The 16,049-nt window shown below is 34.9% G+C and overlaps 1 protein-coding gene across 1 annotated transcript; it reads right to left on the bottom strand.

Moving 5' to 3' along the window:
- Positions 1 to 13,208: 13,208 nt before the first annotated feature.
- On the bottom strand, positions 13,209 to 15,338 carry COCSADRAFT_146926 (uncharacterized protein; the record flags this gene model as incomplete). The annotated part of the gene is made up of 5 exons (XM_007704032.1): positions 13,209 to 13,561; positions 13,648 to 14,148; positions 14,213 to 14,732; positions 14,793 to 14,997; positions 15,125 to 15,338. The coding sequence occupies 5 exons, from the start codon at positions 15,336 to 15,338 to the stop codon at positions 13,343 to 13,345; spliced, it is 1,659 nt and encodes a 552-aa protein (XP_007702222.1). The 3' UTR covers positions 13,209 to 13,342.
- Between the last annotated feature and the right edge of the window lie 711 nt (positions 15,339 to 16,049).

Raw genomic sequence — 16,049 nt, 5'->3', positions numbered from 1 at the left:
TCTCTCTAGAAAACCCTAGACTACATATTACCTTAAGAACGAGTTAATAAGAGATGAAGAATAGTATTATAATTAGCCTTAGAATATAGAGAATATTTCGCTATTATATTTATTTAACGAGTAATCTATAAGAGGGCGAATCCGCAGCAAGAAATAGAGAAACTTATTTAAGACTAGTGCATTACGTAATCTGTAAGATGCTTAGTAATTAGTATGTCTTAACGTGCGGGATCAGTGAGCTGGCCAGATCAGTAAGCTGGCCGCCCGAAAACCCACCAAAAATCGCAAAAACCGACCCCTGCAAATTTAATAACACGTAGATGATAAACTCTATAAATCTAATAGTGGCCTTCTCTACTTACTTTAAAGCTCCTATTCAGATTCCCGACAAACAGACCTTAAGTAAATTAAGATATTAAGATTTTATTAAGTTTTGGCCCCTAAATCACTAGATCTCAAGGTTTACAAGATTATATATTTATCTACTAAGCCTAAAGCTTTAAAGTAAGTAGAGAAGGCTACTATTAAATTTATAGAGTTTATCATCTACGCGTTATTAAATTTGCAGGGGTCGGTTTTTGCGATTTTTGGTGGGTTTTCGGGCGGCCAGCTTACTGATCTGGCCAGCTCACTGATCCCGCACGTTAGTACTACTAAGTAACTAAGCACTCCGCATATCGCCTGTAAGATGCTTAGTAATTAGTATGTCTTAGCACTACTAAGCAACTAAGTATATTACATAAAGCTCTAGTATATAGTATTAGGCATTAAGCCCTTATAGCTTAATGTATTCAACTTAAGTTACGAGTATAAGTATAATACAACATTATACTTACCTAAGTTACTATCTAGCGCATATTGTCTCTCTATCTACGAAAACCAACCAATAAGAAGCTTAATACTAGAAGTCTAATATTACTTCCACTCGAGCTATACTCTTAACACTTAATTTCTCCCTTTAGAGAAGTATCGCAGTATTATTATCTTAGTAGATCTTAATAATCTTAAAACTATATTTCTATTTAATAGTTACAATACACTTCTTACTTACTCTTATAATTTCGCTTACTATCTTTACCTATATATTATTATTATATAGCTTACCTAAGAAGTCTTCTTTTATAATTATCGCCTATTCTTCGTATATAAGAAGACACTCTCTATAGCTAGCTCTATAGACTTTTAATATCCTTTTATATAAGGCCTATAGATGTTTATTTAAATTAAGGCTTATTTAATATTCTACGCACTCCTATATACCTCTAAGTAACACTACCACTAATACTAATCTAAGTAGTCTTACCTACGCCGTTACAGCTAGTAAGCTTTATACTAGTATTCTATAAGAGTTATCTAGTACTCTAGTAGAGCATTATATCTATAGAAATAATAATAAAAGAATTTATAAGCTCTAATCTATATTTCTATAGGCTAAGAAGTTTAAATCTTATAAAGTAAAGTAACTAGTAAGATAGTATATAGTCGCACTCTAAAAGTCTTTGCTACTAAGTGCTCAGGCCACGATCACTACTTTTTCCTAAAACTTCAACACTATGCAACTCTACCAAACAACGTCTAAAAATAATTTTATAATAACTAAATTATAGCTAAGAATTCTAATATTTTATTTAGTACCTTCTTACATTACATACTGCGTTAAGGCGGCGCGGCATACTCGTAATTAGCTTAGTAATTAAAGAATTAGGTATACTTAACTATGCCTCGCGCAACCTATTTTTAAACTACTTCTACTTACTATTTATATCACCTATATAGTTAAACTTAGGGTAAAGCTTATAGAGTTTCTTTTTAAGTACCCACTAAAGGTACTTAATAGAGTTAAGATATAGAGAATATAGTAGCTAGTTAATCGTCTATATCTTATCAATATTAAACTACTACCGTAAGATTCAAGTAGTATAGATAGGTAAGTTATTCTATATAAATAGCTCGCTAGCTCTATAATTAGGTAGTAGCCCTTCTATAACTACTATTAAGTAGCTCTATACTATATATCCACCTTAGCGTTATATTATATCCCGTTCTATAATTACAAGTAGACTACAGCCTATAACACTACTAGAACCTATCTAAATCGCAGCCTATACTATACGAGCAGGCTACTAGCTAGTAGAGATAGCTTCTATTATCTTATACGACTATTTTTACCCTAGTAATCTCTATACCTAAGTAGTATTATAGCTAAATCTACAGGCGATACTACACTCGTCTAAAAACTTCAAAATAGTCTGCCTATCCTAAATAAAATCACGCTATCTCCGCGTAAAAAGTAGTTATTTTCTAGCTATAATCTAAGTAATAAATAGCCTACGCTTTACTCTAAACTTAAAGTAATCTATTTAAGCAAGTCCTCGTTAAATTATAGCTTAAGAGATAGTAGAATAACTAGTATTACTATCCTATAGACTAGCCTTACAATATAGAGCGCTATATTTAATTTAGAGATTTTTCTTAATACTCTAAAGTAACTAACGATAATCTCTACTAGTTAAAATAAGTAGGCGGCCTATTTAATCATGCCTAGCGTAGCTACCTTTAGTTTCTTATTAGTAGATAACGTTAAGAACTGCGCGTCGCGAGCAGCTAAGACGCGTCGCGATTTCTATTACCCTATATCTAGCCTCCGCTAAGGCTAAGATATATATACGTTACGCTTCTAATAATTTACTACTTACTACTTAATTACGGGAAATTTTAGTATAAAAAGGTCTTATTTAGGTGGAGTTATATAGTGTTAAAGAATAGACTACTCTTTAAAAACTAAGGTAGTGGGGTAGGCCCGTGCTTAGAGGAACAGACTTTTAAGCTAGTACTATAATTTAAGTTAACTATAACGAGAGTAAATAATAAAATCTATCTATTCTAATATTCTTACTCTTTCTAGTCCTACTATCTAGCTAAGCCTTTAATATCTTTAACTTCGCTAGTATCTTTAGATATCTTAGTATCTGCTAGGAGTTTAGAATCTCTAAATATTTTATCTTAGTATAGTACTAAGTTACGTAATCTTCGCCTTACGTTAATTATTACCCTCTAACGTAGATATCTATAAGCTTTAAGCTATCTTATTACTTATAATTTATACTCTAATATCTTATACTAGTCTTTTTAACACAGTAGCCGCGTTATAATTACATACGCAGTATAATAGAATTTAATCTATTATAATAAAGAATTCTAGGTACCTTATTTATAATAGTTATTTAAAGACTAAAAAACACTTACCTTAGCTATTATCTATATATTAGCTATTAGCTTACTATACTTATTTAGTCTTTTTATACTATCTATTATAATAGGCTTAGCCTACAAGTCTATAATAGCTTACTTAGTCTCTATACCTCTATATATAGTTAACGTAAAGCACTACTGAGCTAGATATACTACTAAGCTAGATACTTTTTCTTAGTATTATGAACATTACTTATAAAGTAATATATTCTAACTATATAAAGAGATATTAACTTAGAGAGAAGGTAGAATTACTCTTACTATTTAGGCCTATTGTACGGGTTAGTTTAAGAGTATTTAACGCGCTGCTACTATCTATAATATTCTTTTTTAGTAGCTTTCTAATTAGTGTAACGGCGTAGGCAAGACTACTTAGATTAGTATCGGCAGTAGTATTACTTAGAGGTATATGGGAGTGCGTGGGACATTAAACGAGCCTTGATTCGAATAGACACCTATAGGCCTTATATAAAAGGATATTAAACATCTATCAAGCTACGGTATAGAGAAGGTAGGGTTTTATATTAGCAGATCTGCCCTCAGCTAGTACACGCCCATGTTTGGATCCCTTTCGGATATCAGTTTAATGTGTACTTAAACTATTACACTACCCCCCCCCTCTATTAATAGCTAGTCCCGTAGCTGTTAAAAATTTTTTAATATTTATTTATTTATCTGTTTACTTAATGTCGTTATCCTTCTATGTAGGGTCTCAGCTAGGCTCTAAACAGCCTCCGGGCTAAGGATAATTTAGCTAGCACGTAATATTAAATCTGTTTACTTACTAAGTATATTAATAGCACGCGTCTATACTTGCTATTACTAAAATACTAAAAAATTTTCTACTTCTCCCACACACACATATACACATACACACATTATACTATTACGTTGCTCTACTAGCGCGCTTCTAGAGGCGTACCGCCTTATCTATCTTTATTTAGTTCGTGCCTTCACGCGTAGAGTTTATAATATAGACTACTATTTTGGCGCTAAGAGGTTTAAGAAGTGTAATTATTATACTTAGTAGAAAGAGAAGTGCTCTCCTATAAGTTTCTCTAAATTCTTTTAATTATAAGATGTTACTAACTCTAATAGGTTCTAGAGTACGTTAAGGCCGAATTTACTATTTTTCTCGCGGTAATAGACCTAGTGGCTGCTACCCGCTATAGTAATAAGCCGGATAACAACTAGTACGCTGCTAAGTAGCGTCTTAAGTCTGCCGCCCTAGATCTAGCTCGCTAGGTCTAGGTGATAAAGAGCTAGAAGAAGAAGTTGTCCGTAGTTAGACTTCTCTCCGCCACGCACTAGGTGCTAGTAGAGATTTAGGATAGCCTACGCTAGCTAGAGAGCTATATAGCGGTAGTAGAGGATACTATAAAGGCGGGTGGGACTTTTATCCCAGACCCTATGGACATTAGTTCTAAGGGAGAGTCGGAGGAGGAGGAGAAGAAGAAGAAGAGAGAGATAGAGAAAACTCTATCAGTAGATCTCTGTAGTCTAAAGAATGAAGCAGGGGAGTCTTCTAACTCCCTTATTAATTTGGTATTAGCTATAGTAGGTAGTTAGATTAGGTTTATTTCTAGGGCGTTCTAGTTTTTGTTCTATACCTATTTTAAAGGATTATTTTTCTTTTCCCTATATTTAATTATCCTATAGTAAAGTTATATTCTCTATACTTTACTCTTATACCTAGATTCACTTTAATAAGGAATAAAGAGGTCCTAGTTTTATTAAATTTTAGTTATAGAAGGTCTTAAGCTTATAGAGGGCCCCTATAAAGTTTAAGATAGAGTACTAGGTAAAGTCTAGATTATATCTAATCTATCTTACCTAATACTTAAGCTTTAAGCGATACACTTTACTAGCTAAGACTTCTTTAACTTTCTACTCTTCTACTCCTTAGATAGGGGTTCCTAACGGCTTAGGGGCTTCTTATTCTAGTAAGGGGTTCTAAGAATCTTTATAGAGTAGTTCTAAAGCGAAGACGTTATAGATTTAGAACCTATCTAGTAGCTATAGCTTATAGGAATTTCCTATCTTCTTAAGCACCTTAAAAGGTCCTTCCTATTTATTAGATAACTTGCGGCTTAGACGATCTATAGTAAGGTTCTTAGTATCTAAGAATACTTCATCTCTAACTTCCTAGTTAATAAGACGTTAGTATTAGTTCACTACAGTTCGCATCTAATTCTAGGCCTTTTCTATTTATTCTTTAGTAACCTTCTAAGCATTATATATTTTAGTAGCTAGTATAAGGGCGTCTTTATAGTTAAGTTTATCTATAACTAATAACTTACATCTTTTTTAGTTCTAGTCTCAGCTCTACCGTAGTTCGGATCTGTATAGGATTTAGTATAAAGATATACTAATAGAAGAGTATAGTAGAGAAATTTAGGCTCTATTAATTAGAGGGAGTAGTTTACTCTAGTTATTCTAGTAGTAGGCTACGAATAGTTATAGTCTTTAATTAATATACTTATTTATAATCTTAGTTTGGCTATTAGTCTCCTTATAATAGGCGGTAGATAGTTTTACTTTAATACTTAGAATCTAATAGAATTCGGACTAGAAAATAGAGATAAACTAAGAACTTCTGTCTAAGATAATAGTTTCGGGTGTATAGCTAAAATAGTATACCTACTTAATAAATAACTTAGCTATACCTCTTATATTAATCATTTTATTATACAGAATAGAGATGGCTTATTTAGATAGACGGTTAATAATAACTATAATTATGTTATAACTAGATCTATCTTAGAGGAATTTCTTAAAGTCGATATATAAGTACTATATTAGCCTATTAGGAATAGAAAGAGAATGAATTATCCCTAGGACTTAGGTCTGTCTTGGATGTGCCTTACGACATACTATACAGTTTCGTACATATCTTTTATAAGAAGATTCTATACCTTTCTAGTAGTATTTCTAGGCTAGTAATTAATAAGTTTTCTTAGCACTAGAGTGCGCTGAAGAAATCTAATTATAAGCTTTCTAAATAAGGCGGGTATATAGGATAGAAGTAGAAGGGATATATAGACGGTTATTATATAGAAGCAGGTCGCCGCAGAGTTAAAACTTACCTAGGAGGGTAGTTTTTTCTTCTGTAAATAAGGAACGGTTAAGTCGTAAGATAGCTTTAATAAGTTTAAGAGAGTCTAGAGCTATTGGCTCTAAGATTGCTTTAACTATTTAAATAGAATAGAGTTAAGTTTATAGTTGTGCTACGTAGGCCTAAGCTAGTTCGGAGTTAATTTAGTTATTAAGTTAGTGCGGTTCTAGTAGGACTCGCGACCTATGGTTAGTTTAAGCTATTTTAATATTTTCTATATCTTGTTCTCGTTAAGAAAGGATATCTACGCGAGCGTTACTCTTTCCGGGCGTATATTAGATATAGAAATTAAAGGGGGCTAGCTCTTTAGCCTATCTAGCTTATTTAGTATTTAGAACCTTAGTGCTTATAAAGTATTCTAGAGAATAGTAATCTAAGTAGATATTAACCTAAGTTTGAGTTAATAGAAGCTCTAGTCGCTATTTGCTAAAAGTAGTAAGGATAGTAAATAGTTCTTTATTATAGATCTCCTAATTTAGTTCTAATTCTAATAGAATCTTACTATAGAAAGCTATAGGGTACTACTTATTATTAGGTTATTTTTAGGATAATACGCCAGCTACGACGCCGTCGGAGGCGTCAGTCTCTATCTTAGTATTATACTTTAGTTAGTAGTAATATAAGATAGGTATTTAGAGAAGGGCTAACTTTAACTTTTTAAAAGCTTGATTATAGTCTAAATTCTATATAAATAGCCTAGAGGGATTTTGAAGAGTAAGAAGAGGTTTAGTAATTCGCGAGTATTCTAGAATGAATTGTTAGTAGAACTCTATTAAACCTAGAAATAACTTTATACCTATAATAGTAGTGGGTGGTTTCTAGTCTTGTAGGGCGTCTATTTTTTCTAGGTTAACTTTCAAGCCTTTGTTAGTTAAGATATAGCCTAGGTATTTTGTTTAAGTAATATAAAATTCGCTTTTCTTAATATCGGCCTATAATTTAGTAGCTTATAACCTATCTAGTACTTTACGGACGTAACGGACGTAGTCTAAATTAGATTTAGAGTATACTAGAATACCGTTTAGATAGACTATGTAGAAATTATCTAGGTAATTAATTAGTATATTATTTATATACCGCTAATACGTAGCTAGGCCGTTGCAAAGTCTAAAAGATAATACCTTTAACTTATATATTCTATAGCGAGTGCGGAACGTTATGTACTCTTCTAAGTTAGAGTCTATTTGGATCTTATTAAAGGCAGCGCGAATATCTAGCTTCGTGAAAATCTGAGCTTTATACGTACGAGCTAGTAGTTCGTCTATTCGCAGTATTAGATAAGTATCTTTTTAAGTAATCGAATTTAGCTTATAGTAGTCTATATAGATACGGAGGTCTCCGTTAGGCTTCTGAATATATAGAATAGAGGAGGCGAATAAGTAGTGACTTAAGTTAATGTACCTTTTTTAGAGATTTTCTATTACAAAAGTTTTTATAGCTTTTAGCTCTATAGTACTCTACTTATAGAGAGAACTAAATTAATTTAGAAGGGGTTCTATAAGAACGATCTTATAGTCGTATTAGCAATATTTTAGCAGCTAATTAGCGGCTGTTTTACTAAAAACATCTTAGTACGTATAATAGTCAGAAGAGAGTTAGTTCTATACTAATTTAGTATTCTTAGAGTCGTCTTATTCTAACCTTTCTTATAAGATTTAATCTATCTTATAGATACTAGTCGTAAAGAAATCGTTTTCCTTCCGTTTTATAGTATAATAGAAAGTATTAGCGGAAATAACTACTATATAAGGTGAGATAGGTTTTAGCGCTGGAGTTTAGGGTAACTTTAGTTCAGGTAGTAAAGGCGGCAGAAGGAGACGTACCTTAGAAATTTTAATAAGTCCTTGAATTCGCTAAACCAGCTCTTATTACGGGCTAGTTTATCTCTAGTACTTATTCTTTTCTTAAAGGGCGTCCCTACGCTAGATATCTAGTTCTATATTAGTATTAGAGGAGGGTTATTTTAACTACATAAAGAGAGAAGGGCTAGAATCGTAAGTTAAAGGGTATTAAGCTAGCTACACGATTTAGTTCTAAGCTATATCAAGCTTTAGCTAGAATCGGCGTATTTACTTAATCCTAATAATATAATCCTATAATTCTAAGTCTATAATTATAAAGAGGCAGTTTAAAATCTTCTATCTATTAATACGGATATATAACTAAATATACTTATCTACCAAGGTCTATATCTAGTTATAAAATCCTTTAACTATAATTTTAAAAGGAAGTCTTTAGATAGGTATCTAGAGAGAACTAGATATAGAAAGAGCAATAGCAGAATTTAAGAAGAGAAAACCTTAGGCTCTAGTATTAACTAGAGAATCTAAGCGGACATTATTACTCTTTAAATATAAAATAGTAAAAATACGGAAATATTTTCCTCTAAATAAGTTTAATAAATTAATTTTTATAAGATTATACTTATCTAGGCCTAGACTAGAGCGTTTCTCTAAGCTTCGTCGTTTCCCGACCAACTCTAATCTAAATAATATTTAAGTACGTCTTTATACTCTTCTTTCTCTACTTAGATTTCCCTTACTTACGGGACTAGATAGTTATTAGCGTAGTAGCTAGGCTTACTATAGTAGTAGTAATTTTTAGTAGTAACATTATCTAGTATAGAGGTTTTTAATAGTAGTCTAGGAGTAGAAGAATGCACGCGGTATAAAGTTAGGGTTAGTTTAAGCCTAGTATAGTAAGTATAGAGTTAAAAATTCTAGATTAGTCGTAGAATTTATTTTATTAAGGAAACTCCCGCCTAACTAGGCTTAGGTTCTAAATAAGTACTAACTAGTGTATTTCTTCTTTCTATATTAAAAGCTATTAGGTATTAAACTATTTTTTTAAACGAGCCTGCCTATAGATATTTAAATCCTAGATTTAAGGCTTATAGCGCTAGTATAATCTTCTTCTATAGATAAAAGAACTATTCTAATCTTAATATAGACCCTTTTACAGCTACACTAATAAAGTGCGCTTTAAATTTCATAAAGGTCTTCTTTCTTTCTATTAATAGGCAGTAGAAAGCTGCTTAGCTCTCCGCTTATTTATTTCTAGATATAAAATATAATTTAAGTAATATAATTATATCCTTAGTATATAGGAACCGTTCCTTCTCTAAGTTAGTAAGGTATTATAGTTCTAAGTATTCTTTAGCGGTGCTAGTTATATAACCCTATACTAATACTATTCTCGCGCATTTACTCTAATAGTAATCTAAGTTAATACTAAGCCGATCTTGTATTAAGGCTTACTATTACTTAAATATAGAATTTACTCTATTACTAAGGTTATCTATAAGTAGAGTGCGTTCGCTAAGCTTAGCGTATAAAGAGTCTAGAGTAACTAATAGGAACCTTACTAATTAGTAGAAAGGTTATTTAGTTAGAGTTAGAGAGAGTTTAGTTATAGGTATTAGTTTATCCCGAGTTAGAGTATTTTCCCGTATTAATTATTTAACTTAGGCATTTAGTCTATTAATTTCTGCCTAGAGTATACTAGTATAATCCTCTTCTAATTTTTCTTCTTCTTCTAGCTTAGCAGTGGGCTGTTTACTAGCTGTCCTTTCTTATTAGAGTTTCTATATTTATTAGCGAGTTATTCTCCTTACTAATTCCGCAGAACTAGTAGTAATTCAGTTAACTATAGTAATTAATTTTTTAGTTAATAGGTTCTTAGTAGTTTCCTTATCTCTACCTTAGCGCACTCTTCGCGACTTTTCTAAAGTTAATCTAACTTATAAGAGAACGGAAATTCTAAACCTAAAGGCTTTAGTTAACAGGAGATTAAGAGGATCCTATCTAGGTAAATATTAGATATAATAGTGTAAGAATCCGAATAGGCTCTAGATACACTTAGAATTGGACGTAGTCTAAATAGACAGCTACGATATTATTTAAATGCCGTTACTAGCAGTAGCGAGATTTTTAATATAATGTAACGGCGCAGGCAAGACTACTTAGATTAGTATTGGCGGTAGTGTCACTTAGAGGCATATAGGAGTGCGTGGGACATTAAATAAGCCTTAATTTAAATAGACACCTATAGGCCTTGTACGAAAGAATATTAAAAATCTATTAAGCTACGGTATGGAGAAGGTGGGGTTTTATATCAGCAGATCTGCCCTCGGCTAGTACGCGCCCATGTTCGGATCTCTTTCGGATATCAGTTCAATGTGTACTCGAACCGTTACAATTAGCTTAATAAAATTACTTTTTAGCTCTAGGTATCTTCAAACTGCCGCAAACTAACTATAATTAAGAAGTAAAGAATTATATAATATATTCTTAATCTAAATTTATAAGAATTTACTCTCTAACTATATAAGATAGTAGATATAGTAGAGAAACTACTACGCGTACGAGATAGCTAACCTTTAGGTAAGAACTAGGTAGAGCGATTTGTATTACGTTCGGACGAGCTTAAAATAGCTTTTAATTAAGTAAAAAACTACTAAAGAATATAGTAGGAAGATCTAGAAGTTATTAACGCGTAGTTTAGTCTTATATAAGAGATAGTTAAGACGTATAAAGTATATACTAATAATAAATATAACTTTAATAAGACTAGCTTTTAGATAGATATAATTAGCTTAATAAAGATTATTATAGGCGTAGAGTATTATATAGGCCTACTCTTATATAGCTAGGTAATTATACGTAGATTATAGTTATTTTAAGTATCTACGCTTTAGAGTATACTACTCTACTATTTATTATCTATAAGAGACGCTTCTATATCTCTACTTAGTATAAAGAAGTAGATATACTATATAACTAGAAGCTCTTAGTATTACAGAACGGCTAGATAAATAATAAGCTTAGTCTTATATAGTTAAAGCACTTTAATAAGTATATAAAGGGGCGTTAGATAAAGTTATATAGGCTACTTATTCTTAACGGCTATAAGAGCTACCTAAACTAAGAATTTAAGAACTACTATCTTATATAGACGATTTTTACTCTTTATATATTTACTTATTTATTATATATACTTTAGCCGCTTAACGTTATCTACTTTTTATCTTTTAAGTAGAATTACTCTTAACGCGTATAAGACTTAGCACACTACTACGTCTAGTATATTAATAAAAAACGCTTTCTACTAGCCTTTTAAGACGCGTTTTTTAACGTATTTACATCTAATAACTATAAAAAGGCCTTTAAAGTAGTAGGGCTAGTCTTGTAACGGCGCAGGCAAGACTACTCGGATCAGTATCGGCGGTAGTGTCACTCAGAGGCATATGGGAGTGCGTGGGACATCAAACGAGCCTTAATTCGAATAGACACCTATAGGCCTTGTACGAAAGGATATCAAAAGTCTACAGAGCTAGCTACAGGGAGTGTCTCCTTATATACTTATCTTAGTCGGATCCGAATCGGATCCGACCTCACAACGAGTGGTTGATGAAGAGGGCGGCGAGTACTACCTCCGATCCGGCTCTGGGATTGGTCCGATACATGGCGAAGTTGTAACATCGTTACAAGTCTCTCTTAACGCGTAGAGAGTTATTAATCGCTTTAACGTACGCGTTTATACTCTACTATAAAAAGCTTAGCTAAAAATACTCTAAGAGTCTAAAATATCTAGTAATTTATATAAATTTAGATTATAGTTAAAGCTAGTAAGAGACTTCTTTATATAATTACTAATTACTATATAAAAAGGCTTCTTAAAGCTTATTAAAGGAGCTAAGAAGATACTATATAAGAATATACTTATAAAGGCCCGTGTATAAGAGCTTATAGAGTAATTAGTAGTAGTAATAAAGCGCTAGAGGCGTAAAAGAAAGCGAATTTAGATAGGTAAGATACTAGACTTTAGTATAGGAGTATTATAGGTAGCTAAAATTACTTCTATTAGTTATACGACATTAAAAGAGGCGTATAGTAAGGGTAGTTAAGAAAGATCTTAGCTAGGTTAATAGTACTATACAACCTATAGAAAGATAGATTATAACTCTTATTTGTGCTAAAAGAATGTAGAAGAAGATTCTTTATTAGATATAAGTAAGTCGTACGACGCATCTATAGCTAGTATAAAGTAATTTAAGTTTTTATATATAAAGTTTAAGATGCTAAGAAAAAGTGTCCAGCTTAGTGGTGTGTCCAGCTCGGTGGTGCTTTACGTTACTGCTATAGTAATAGTATTAGTTTAGTATTATATAGACTTTACCTAATACTAAGGTTACTTTAATATTCTTATAGTAATTTTTAGTATAATAGGATTTAATATATTAATTTCATCTATAAATCTCTATGTGCAGTATATAAACACCTTTTTAGACGCTATTAGCATTTATTATGCGTATAATTTAGAACATAGTAGGCTCTTACTAACACTCGCCAGCTACGATCGTAAACACAACTTCTTAGGGCGCTAATAACGTTGAAGGTGTATACAAATAGGGCGTTACTCTCGGTTTTGTACTTGGTTGGAGCAATATTAACCGTGTCGTATCATGGAATATCTACTATAGAAAAGATAAACCAAGGTACTTTCTTGGCCATAGTGTGGTATTAGCTTACCTTACGCTTTGGATTTTTTTCGGGAGCATCATCATGCGTTTCTTGTTAGCTTGGGAAAATAAGAGGAGGAGGCAGGGGCGTAGGGATTAGTAGATTGAGGGAAAGAGTGAGAGTGAGGTAGTGGAAATGGGTGATCAGAAGCCAGACTTCTTGTACACGTTGTGAAATGGAGATTCCCATGTTTCTGGGTGGGTAAAAATATCATCTTAGATATCACCGGTGATTTTGCAAGGAAAATTCGGAAGTATGCTGTCTGATCTTGCATAGCATACCTATACTTATCGTTCATTCATCTTATACCCATAGTGACTGTTCAATACATGTGATATACAATAGAAATCCTCTCCAATGCAACGCTAGAATATCAGAATAATGTAAACCCTGATAAAAAACAAAAACTCCCCCAGTCTGACTGTGGCCTATGCGTGCATCTAAGCAAATAAGTTCATACGATTAGAAAGTGTAAGTTTCCCAGTTTACTCAAAACCGAAGGGAACATCATTTCCAGGCGGACAAGACAGTCATTTGCAATCTTGCTCATGTTTTCCAGGCCCCGCAGTGCACTATAAAGTGCAGTTTGTAGTTCAAAGACGGGGTCGAGATATGAGTAGGAGCACAGAAAGTCGATGCAATGATAGAGCAGGATAGGAATGAATGGATGGACCTGAGACGCTTGTTAACTGCTGATTCCGGATGCTGATTCCATAAAAGAATAAAAACTAAATGAGATGTGTGAAGAATGTGTAGTACCTGGAAAAAGCTCAGTTCCGACAGCTCCTTGGAGAGAACAGTCATTCGTTGGGCGGCGGGGAGGATCATGTGGGTCAACTTCCCAATAGCGTCTTGGTGTGTGTTTATTTCGGATTGGGTCAGGGATGTTTGCATCGTCTTGTACATTGTTATGATGGCTGCTTGGGTTGTCATGTGTGTAAGGAGCGGCAGCGAGTCGAGGTGCAGGTTTGCGCAATGGTCTTGAAGCGACAAATGCTCCAAGTTCATAGCGATGCTGGTTTCGAGTTGTTGGTGACGCGTCCAAAAGTCGAGATTGGATGCACCCTGGGCTTCTTGCTCAACTATGCTGCGCTGGTAGTGGGATAGGCTTTGGTTACATAGGGTGGCTTGTCGAATGGACTCGGTAAAACTGGATGGTGCTTGGGGTTCGTCATCGGGTCGAGCTTGTGATGGTAACGGCATGACGATTGGATCGTTGTTCTGGAAGTTTGCTTCGGGCATGGGTAGTCGTGTTAGTATCTAGCTACTTGGTTAGGTCCATGATTACACTATTGGGTTTCGTGAAGAAGAAGGTAGCACCCACTACATGCTGGTTGAAGGTCAACGGGAGCTGGTCCATGAGACTGACAAAGCAATCGATCACAAAGAGCATCCAAAAAGTTCTTCTTCGTTCTTCGGTTTCAGTTCCTGTTAGCGATGAATTGGCAGAAAGCTCGTCACGCCCATCAACCGTGTGAAGCTTTTGCAGTATAGCGGACCGAAAAAGCTTGCCCGCACTCATCCAGCCTTGTCTATAGTTGACATGCATTAACTCGTAGATAAAAAGCAGTGTACACGCTTGGAGATGTTCCACCCGAATGTAGTCGTCCATTGATGGATCCATCTCAAGGCTATCCAGGATCCTTCTTGCATTTGCGTACAGTTCGTCTTGAACATGCTGAAACTGACTCGAGGTCGATGCGGCTACTGTCCACATTGTATACCGTAGACCGGAGAATGCCGTCACATTGTTGTCCATGCTGGTTTGCCTTGCTCTGTCGAAATAGTGCCGCTTGTTAAGAATCGGACAAAAGTTATGCGCTCGATCAAAGTAAAGATGATCACTAATCATTCGACCAAAAGTTAGTTGTATAATACTATCACGTAATGGTTGGGACACAAACAGGTCGTGTTTGATGACATCCGAGATTTGTCCCATGGTGGGGTTCTCAATCAACGGCGCAGATAGTGGGAAGTACTCGATTGCGGAACTGTCGGATGAGCTGTTGGCTGAGCTCTCTCGCACTTCGTTGAAGACATCAAGAGCGAGCCATTCATTAGTCGGCGGCTCTATCGATGACGGGTAGGGCATGTTTGCATCTTGAAGAGCTTGAAGGTCGTCTTCAGTATGTTCGCCCAGAGTCTGGTCGCCCAGATTCTGATCGCCCAGACGACGTTCTAGCGCCACTAGTAGGCTTGTCAGCACCCAGAAATAGGAACGGATGAGCACACTTACTTATACGCAACTGTAACGCTCGCAGATGACCTTTCTTTGGACCACGAGGCTGTTTGGTTGTTGTTCGATTGCACACGACGCCAGAGTCTCGACATAACCCGCACTGCGGCTGCTCTCGGTCGCAGCGAAGCTTTCGTCTACGACATTCATCGCAGGCCAAGCCAGCCTGTTGGCGAGGACGAGGAGTGGTGGGACTTTGCTGTGAAGGATACATCGTTGTTCTATCTTCATAAAGACTGTGAGACTGGGAAAATACAGATAGACATAGAATTGTACAATCGAAGTAGTATTGGTAGGATATAGTCTTATATTCACGAAGGAGAAAGGCTGCCTCGCAGTTCAACGATCAACATACACTATAGTGGTAACGGCGATAATGCGGGGGAACTATGGTATCATGACAATGTGTATCTACATGTTGCCAGGATGAGTTTGGTATAACAAGGTCTTGGGGCTGAGTTGCAGGGAAACCTGGTTGCCGGCACTTGTGTAGGATGACGCAGGACCGGTAGCGAATGAACGAAACCAGATGACGATAGGTACTATTGCACCGGAAGAGGGGAGGGCTTGACAGTGAGCCGTCAGAATTCGGTCGACCTTCCAGGCGAGGCATAGGCGTCGGCAACTTGAGGCCCTAGTCCATAGCCGTTAGTGTTTTGTAGCCCCACAACCCGTCGCGTTGTAACGTGGGATTAATCCTGTATCAACTGCCGCATAGCTCATTCTTATTCGCCGTCAACGCCGTAACTTGCATTACCCTCCAGGGTTTGCCTAATCTAATATACAGGGCTATCTCAGATTAGCCAAGAAGCTCGCTAGTCTTACCCGTTTTACTGCTTTTTTTAGGCCTAAGAAATGTAAAATAGGCGGGGCCTTTATTTCTCCATCGGAGTTTGCGAGATTAACGGAACATATAGATTCTCGA

The sequence above is a fragment of the Bipolaris sorokiniana genome (genome assembly GCF_000338995.1).
Source record: "Bipolaris sorokiniana ND90Pr unplaced genomic scaffold COCSAscaffold_11, whole genome shotgun sequence".
NCBI lineage: Eukaryota > Fungi > Ascomycota > Dothideomycetes > Pleosporales > Pleosporaceae > Bipolaris > Bipolaris sorokiniana.
Note: the sequence above shows the minus strand (reverse complement) of the source record. Positions and strands in the feature narration are given on the sequence as shown.